This window comes from Aristolochia californica, unplaced genomic scaffold (assembly GCF_029961685.1).
Source record: "Aristolochia californica isolate CCGP_79_NKW_82.1479 unplaced genomic scaffold, dmAriCali1.0.hap1 SCAF_9, whole genome shotgun sequence".
Lineage (NCBI taxonomy): Eukaryota > Viridiplantae > Streptophyta > Magnoliopsida > Piperales > Aristolochiaceae > Aristolochia > Aristolochia californica.
The window spans coordinates 36,040,802-36,048,948 of record NW_027182290.1 but is presented as its reverse complement, the minus strand read 5'-3'; the positions used below and the strand labels follow the sequence as shown (position 1 = coordinate 36,048,948).

Below are 8,147 nucleotides of genomic sequence, written 5' to 3'. Positions count from 1 at the left end.
TGTTCAGTACAGGGAATAATGGCCAGCACATCCCCCTGTAGAGGTAGATTAAATGGGTACATTGACTTAGTGGACACATCCCTTGGGACTAAGGAGATATGTCTCTCTTGAGGGGATGTATCCCTCCTGAGAGGATGTATCTCTTCTAAGAGGATGTGTCCTTATGAAAAGTCATTAGTGCACCCTTTGAAATTCTATATAAACCTCCATGGTCTTACAAGTGCGGCTAAGGCTATATGCACACCCAGTCTGGCTGAAAGGGAGCAAGCTTATCACTTGTAAACGAAGTATAAAAGATTATCTTGTGCACTTCAAGTTCTGTTTATATTCTTCAAGATGAAAGGTACGCTCTCTTTATTCTTCTTATTTCAATTCTATGATATATGTATGGTTTTCATGATAATGGAATTATGAATGATTTAATATCTATTTTCTATGATGTTTATATTATTATTAGACATCAAGTCTAACAGGGCCGTCGTGAGCTCCTCGCGGGAGGACGCTGAAGCCGAAAATGGGAACATCGCAGGACGACACTGAAAAAAAAAATCGGCTTCTGAATCTTGATTTCGGAAATTGGGCGTGATTTTTTAATTTCTCTGGAAATCTGACGTTGGGCGTCTAACGATGCTAACGCTCTAAAAATGATATCCACGACCAATGACTTCCAAAATAATTACGGAACAACTTACCCCCCATTTGAGTAGAAAAAGAAAAGGCTTCCAATAAATTCAATTACCCTCACAAATATTTATAAACTTTGCAAAGGGAAGTCTCAAATCTCACCTCTACACACATAACGAGAGGTTAGAAAAAGAACACTACTATAAACTCTGTTTTATTTATTATTTAACACTAATGAGGGGAGTAGTATCGACCTCAAGCTCGAATTATGCATTGAGCCTAAAATTGGTATCGAACTCGAGTCGAAAAATTATAACCAGTTTGAACTCATACTCGAGCTGGTTCAAACTCTAATATATATTTAAAACTAAAAAAACTAAAAAAATATAAAAATAAATAAAAAAATATTATAATAAACTTATTACCATTAAATTGTAATCTATCATAGAGGAGACCAAAAATTTGTAATAGAATACTAATGTATAATAACCAACTTAATAGACCTAAAAGAAAGAGTAAAGAGTAACCAAATAATTAATACCTCTATCAATATTATTTATTTTATTTACAAACAATAATATTAGATATTAATAGACTAAAAACAGAATAATTATTAACCAACTAAATAGAGAATTAATGAGAGTAATTAGAGTAAAATAATATTTTTACAAAAAAAATTATACTAATAAGACGACTCACGAACTAATAAGTCAAAATTAAAAAATCTAGAACTTGACTTATTATACTTGAGCAGAAAGTAAAAACCTAAACCAAACCAACCATGTTTTTTAGCTGGTTTGGTGTGGTGCGATACCTACCTGTTGCTTGTGATTGTGATTGTTGCCCACTTCTCCTGCTCGTTTTGATTTTCGCCCCCCCCCCCCCCCCATTCGCAGCTTTTCATTAAATTTGAAAGATTTTCGCCCTCGAGGTCTCAACGCTTTTCTCTCAACACAGCGGAAGTACGGACCCTTGGTCCAAACGTCGCCACGGCAAGTCCGCCATTTCCTGCGTCTCCTTCTCTTCTCTACTTCTTCATTTCTTCGTCTTTATCTAAGCACAATCGCGGAAGCTCTTCTGTGTGTTCCTTGCGGATTCTTCAAGGTAAGTTCTCAACTAGGGATTCCGTTTTGAAATCTTTCAGAGTCTGCTTTTTCAGGGGAGAAAAGTGAAAATTGTGTCTGAGTTTCTGCCACGGAGCTTCGCTTCGGAATGAATTTTGCAGGCCTTTTGTTTTTCCACCATTCTGCATTTATGAAGCTCTTTTCCGTCTAGCCTCTCTGTCTCTACATTTAATTACCCATGTTCTTCTCTCTCTTGGTTGGCTTTATTCTCTCCATGCATTTAATATTCTTTACTCTTCCCTTTATGTTGATGTACTGAATGACAGCTCTCAATAAAGGAACAAAAAAATTGAAAACCCACTTACTATGAATCATTGGCTGCTCTCAAAACTGTTTTGATGTTTGATTTTTGCTTTTCTCGGTAAAGAAGCTCTGCGTGAAGAGAGAAGCTACTTTTGGGCATTGGCCACCTGATCTTCTTTAAAAAAAACTGGAAATTTGGGTGACTGAGAGATTCTCGGATAATCCAAAGGAACGGACAAGGGGAAAAGAGAATCTTTGTTTTGAGTTTGCATTTCCTTCTTAAACTTTATTTATCCTCTTTTTTACTCCCTGGTCTGCCTATGGATTCAGGAACATGTTGTTCTTGTTCAGTTGTTCTAATGTTATTATAACAATCTTGGGAAATGGTCGTTCCACTTTCCGAATCAATCGATCACCATTAAAGTCAAGGGAGCATATATATCAAACTGATTTTTGCTGTAATCTGGATTGAGGATGGTGTGTTGCTTTCACCTGTTTACTAGTTACCTACTTCATGATTGTTCCTCCTCTACCCAATTTAGAACGACAGTTATTTTACATCTAAAGTTTTATTAAATACCGTATTCGTGTCATGAGTTAAAAGGGCATTTTCCTCACAAAAATAAAAATTTGGTTTAAAAGTTTTTTGTTTTATTATTATATTATAGGAATAATATGAGAAAGGGGTATTTTGTCACTTTAAGTTAATAAAATGTTTATAATTGATTTAATTTGTCTTTTATATTTAAAATAAAATATAGTTTGAAGGGCATTATTGTAATTTAAATAAATAATGAATTAAAAGGGAATTTCGTTCTTCTAAAAAAATTAAAAATATTGTTAAAAAAGGTTTTGAAGGTATCATTATGGAATTTTTTTTCTCGCTGTTATAAATAGATGAAACTCTAATTGTTATTTTATGTCCTTCATAAAAAAAATTGTTATTTTATGTTACATCATATGAATAAAGCATGAGAAAAAGGTATTTTGTCATTTTATGTTAATACATTAAGTATATTTTGGATTAGTGTATATTTTATATTTGAAATGAAAAATATAGTTTAAAGGGTGTTATCATAATTCAAGGAGTATTATCTTAATGTCATTTTATTATATGTGCTATTTCTAAAAAAAATAAAAATTATGTGTGGTGTCTGTGTCTTGAATTAAAAGGCATTTTCCATCTTTTATACTACATTATATGCATAAGGTCTATAAAATTGGTATAAATTCGGTAATCTTTGGTTTAATTTTAATTTTAATTTTTCTTATATTTAGTAAAAATATAGCTTTAAGGGTAATTTGACCGTTTTATTTATTTAAAATGACTGTTGAGGTATCAACTACAATCAACTTTGTTAGCAACTTAATGTGCATTCATTAAGAACCCTTTAAGCTTATTAAGTTCTTAATGGAAATTCATTGGGTTTTTTAGTGCTATTCCTTAAATATTTCCATTATTTTTGTGTGGGTTGCATTATTCTTCTTCAGGAAAGATAAACCTCTTGGAAGTGGCAGAAAGGAGCATTCTGGTAGTAATTTAATTGCAGGTTTTTTTGTACTCTTGGTTAAAAAGTTAAAGAGTTTGGCTGGACTCTTGCAAATTTGGATTTTTGTGCTAAAAATATCATTGGAAGTCTCTGGATTTTTGTCTTGTCGTCCTTGAATTGTGTATGGTCTGGTTGAGTGCATTATGTTGTGGATTGCAGAAATGGTTTGATAGAGGCTATCTTTGAAGCTTCTTCATATTTGTTTATCTGGATTGGTTTTGGTTTACTAGATAAAGGAATAGTAGAAAGTATTGTTGATGCAACAATTTGAAGCTTGTTCCTTCCCAATCTGGGGGAAATTGATAGGACTACTTAGTGGCCAGAAAGCTCTTGAGAAGGTCCATTCAATTTTCAATCCCTGAAGGTTTACTGCAAGTGGGAAGTACGATTCTGAGGAAGAGGCCATGACAGTTATCGGCTTTCAAGCTTCATTTTCGCATTGCAAATATTACAGGTGTACAGAAAGATTGAATGGTAAAAAGTGCTTGTATGCTAAGCCTGTTATCAAGGTTACACGAAGGAGTATGGTAGCTTTGGCATCTACCGTACAGAGTCCTCATGCAAGTTCAAGGCCTCCATTTGTGTCATTTAGGGAGGTTAGTTGGTGGATGACAATTTGCTTTCAAGTAATTACTGTTAATTTTACTCATTCAATCTTTCTCTGGTAGGTGATTGAAACTCTGATAGATCGAGTGGATTTATCTGAAAAAGAGGCAGAAGCTTCATTGGATTTTCTACTAACTGAAGCCAATGAAACACTCATCAGTGCTTTCCTTGTTCTCTTGAGAGCCAAAGGTGAAACATATGAAGAAGTATGTATGAGGAACTGTACCTTGTGGGGTTGCATATGTTTTATACACCAAATCACAATTTTAGGTAGATGTGATTAGAGCTGTTTGATGTGCAGATTGTTGGATTGGCAAAGGCAATGATCAAGTACAGCAGGAAGGTCGAAGGATTGACGGATGGGGTTGACATAGTTGGCACAGGAGGTGATGGAGCTAATACTGTTAATATATCTACAGGGGCTTCAATTCTTGCTGCAGCATCGGGAGCAAGAGTAGTCAAGGTAATTGCCTAACTCTTACAGTGAGAGTCATTTTGGTGTCATTCATGTGTTGATTAAAAATGGAAGAGTGACACTTGCTCTTTTTAACAGCAAGGAAGTCGTTCTAGTTCTTCTGCATGTGGAAGTGCTGATGTATTAGAGACACTGGGGGTATTTATTGACTTGGGTCCAGAGGTAAGTTGCATCCACTAGTAATCACTAATTGCTGAGAGTTTTGCAATTAAAGTCAACTTTCGTTTTATCAGAGATTGCCTGTATCTATTTGATGGTCTAATTTTGAACTAGCAAGACCTCTTCTTTAGAGAAGAAGCTCCTTTTGATCAATATGGCTACCAGAGATGAGCAAACATTTCTCAATTTTAGATTAAAAGCTTCTCCTTGTAACTGTCCATTTTTCTTTTTCTTTTTTACTTTTTTCCAGGAGAAAACAATTTGCCTTTGGGTTGCGCAGTGTTCTTATTTTTCAGCTTTATGACAGTAATATTTAAAATTGAGTTATTCTTGACTTAATCTTGGACTAAAGCATCCTAAAGTCAGTTTTATTTGGATTTTGAAGAACTTGTAAGTGCCATCATGAACCTTTGACCAAAAAAATACAATTAAACACTAATTTGGTAGATCTTTCATTTATGGGCCATTCATATAATCACAAATTTAACCTACTCATTAGCCTTTAGTTTTCACTTTCCTATTTTCTTTGCGACAAAATCTAATCTGCTGTTCAGTATTGCTTCAATTCTACCGTGTATTGGATAGTGAGGTTACAACAAGCACTGTAATGCTTCAGCTTTTAACATTTTTCTTTGCTTGTGCTATTACAATTTTCTTTCTTGGGATTAGGGCATCAAACAATGTGTCATGGAAGCAGGAATTGCCTTTATGATGGCTCCCAGATATCACCCAGCAATGAAAATTGTCCGTCCTGTGAGAAAAAATTTAAAAGTCAAGACTGTTTTCAATGTCTTGGGTCCTATGTTGAATCCTGCACGAGTACCTTTCGCTGTTGTTGGTGTCTACAGTGAAGATCTTGTAAGTTCAGCTCACTCCCTTCATGTCCCAACAGAACCGTATATTTGCTTGTATCTCTGTCCTCAGCTGTTAAAAATGGGATCCAGCATTAGGTTATTCTGTTTGGAACAATAGAAGAATAAAAGTAGTATGTAAATGTGGCCAACTTTGTACTGGAACTATTGTGGATTCCTTGCACATCTTACAGAAGTACAATTAAGTTGCAAAAAAAAGATCCATTGATCTATCCCCGTAAGTTTTATGTTCATAAATCCATTGATCCATTGTTATTTAATGTATGTTAATGCTGTTGTTTCTTATTTAGCCCACTTAAATTATTTTTTGTTTCATTTAACAAATCATTTTTGTTTGTGATCAAATGTCCATGAATGTACTGAGATTTTCAAACTGAAGCTACTGTGTTTTTACGCTGCCTCTTCATTTTCTTTGTGAAATGTAGGAACATTTTTTTTTTTTATGAAGAATCTTGGAAAAAGTTGAATAATATGTTCAAGCTCCACTTCTTATTCGTCCTTATCAAAATGACGTCTCACATATCTTAACAATTAATCTTAATGCTTGTAAAGCCTTAATCACCTTATGTTTAAAACAACAAAAAAAAAAAAACAACTTATGTCACCTTATTCTGGCTCTGGAAAAAGAGGTGTGTTTAATTGCAAATGGCTTGGATTACAAATGTGCTAGAAATTCAAGCAGGAAGGGTCACTGACTTTTTTTATAAAAAAGTGATACACTAATAATATTCACTGCCCCAGGAAATAGTATATGCCAACATATCGTCTGCTACATCAACCTTATTGCCTGGGATTTTCTTCTGACTGATGGGCAGCATATGCAAAGTTAGCCGCTTCTTGGTGAATGGTTTATTAGCATTTTTTGCTTTGACTTGATTGTGGTTGAATGAGTTTTCTGCATAGGTCATGAAGATGGCTAAAGCATTACAGAGGTTTGGAATGAAAAGAGCTCTTGTGGTTCATTCAGAAGGTCTGGATGAAATGAGCCCCCTAGGTAATGTCTCGTTTCTCTATATTTTTCATCTAATCCTCTAACCATGGTTACCCGACTTATTGGGTCTACCCGGATCTGGGAGGGGGCAGGTTTGGTCAAGGGGTTGGATTCGTCCCTTGTATTTTCAGTTAGTCCCTTCTGACTTGTCCCGAGCCCCAACTTCTAGACTCCGGAAAACTTACCCCACTCCAGTGGCTCGACCTAGGTTTCACCGGAGTCAGGTTGGGTACCTAACCTGAGTCAGGTAACCGTCTTTAACCAGTAACCACTCAGAAACTGCTTGCATCTTTTACCTCCTTTATGGATGAGTTCCTGGATCATTTTTGTTGATTTGGGTTCATGATGGTACGCAGGACCTGGAGTAGTTCTTGATGTCACCCCAGAAAGCATAGACAAGTTCTCCTTTGACCCATGTATGCGTGCATATTTTCTATTTCTTGAAAAAAAAGTTTATTGTTTAATAAACCTTTGAGCTGAGATCCCTTGTCTTTCACAGTGAACTTTGGCATCCCTCGCTGCACTCTAGAAAGCTTGAGAGGAGGTGGTCCAGAGTTCAATGCCAAAATTCTGAGAAGCACCCTATCTGGTGAAGAAGGACCAGTTGCAGACGCCTTAGTATGTTCTCCATCCCTCCTTCCTACTTTTTTTTTCTTTTCTTGTTAGATAAAAATGAGCTTGGTCAGTCTGGCCCACTGCCATTGAAAAGTAATTTCCCATGCAAAATTATGTCAAGACCTGGCCTATATAGAACGCTTGGGAAAAAAAAAAAAACTCATTGATTGGGCAATTCTAATGCAAAATACTGAACTGTTATCATATAACCAGATCCTAAATGCTGCTGCTGCTCTGTTAGTCAGCGGCCAAGTAAGTAGCCTTGCAGACGGAGTAAACCTTGCTCGTGAAACACACCGATCAGGAAAAGCAATCGAGACCCTGGATTCATGGATCGATATCTCCCAAGTGAGTATATAATCTTGTCAAACACTCTTGAGCCTATAATCAGATTTCCTCACAAAATTATAATATACAAATTTGTACCCTTTTTAAGCAGAGGCTGAAAGGTGGGAGATGAGGTGAAGTAGCTTGAAGCTTGTCACTTCAGTTTAGCTTAAAAAGTTGGGTCGATATGTTGCTGTGGTAACCATTGACTGACCCTGCTCCGCGAGGAAGGTAGAGGTGTGTCTATTTTACTCATCCACCCAAACTTTTTATCTAATTTATTAAATTATAAACGGCCTGATTAAATTTTTCGAGTAATTTAATTTTACCTGTTTATTGTTTAAATGAATGGAATGAATATGATTATAATCACCATTTTATGTGGTCTTTGCCATATTTATTTTATGAATTCCATCAACATTTTGTTCTTATTTCATCTTTCTCCGATTCAAATTTATTTTTAAAAATAAAAGCTTAACTTAGATTTTTTTGTTCATATTTGGGACTTCAATAGCTCATGCTCTTCTTAGGAGTTCTAATGACCAATGATACCACTTTTGA

The 8,147-nt window shown here is 35.4% G+C and overlaps 1 protein-coding gene across 3 annotated transcripts; it reads left to right on the top strand.

Moving 5' to 3' along the window:
• Positions 1-1,528: 1,528 nt before the first annotated feature.
• On the top strand, positions 1,529-7,993 carry LOC137940554 (anthranilate phosphoribosyltransferase, chloroplastic-like). Of its 3 annotated transcripts, none has more exons than XM_068785682.1 (11): positions 1,529-1,728; positions 3,848-4,137; positions 4,210-4,353; positions 4,449-4,610; positions 4,701-4,784; positions 5,451-5,639; positions 6,557-6,647; positions 7,001-7,060; positions 7,144-7,262; positions 7,473-7,607; positions 7,699-7,993. In XM_068785682.1, the coding sequence occupies exons 2-11, from the start codon at positions 3,946-3,948 to the stop codon at positions 7,717-7,719; spliced, it is 1,197 nt and encodes a 398-aa protein (XP_068641783.1). In that variant the 5' UTR covers positions 1,529-1,728; positions 3,848-3,945; the 3' UTR covers positions 7,720-7,993. The 3 variants fall into 3 exon arrangements, with proteins under 3 accessions (XP_068641783.1, XP_068641781.1, XP_068641782.1); XM_068785680.1 differs by having other exon boundaries at positions 7,696-7,993; XM_068785681.1 differs by having other exon boundaries at positions 3,772-4,137; positions 7,696-7,993.
• The last annotated feature ends 154 nt before the right edge of the window (positions 7,994-8,147 follow it).

What these genes read in the sequence shown, in the direction of transcription:
- LOC137940554 (XM_068785680.1), top strand. Translation starts at nt 3,946, where the DNA reads ATGACAGTTATCGGCTTTCAAGCTTCATTTTCGCATTGCAAATATTAC. An exon ending in GTGTCTACAGTGAAGATCTT is followed by an intron (nt 5,640 to 6,556) that starts GTAAGTTCAGCT and finishes TTTTCTGCATAG; the next exon opens with GTCATGAAGATGGCTAAAGC. An exon ending in GGATGAAATGAGCCCCCTAG is followed by an intron (nt 6,648 to 7,000) that starts GTAATGTCTCGT and finishes GATGGTACGCAG; the next exon opens with GACCTGGAGTAGTTCTTGAT.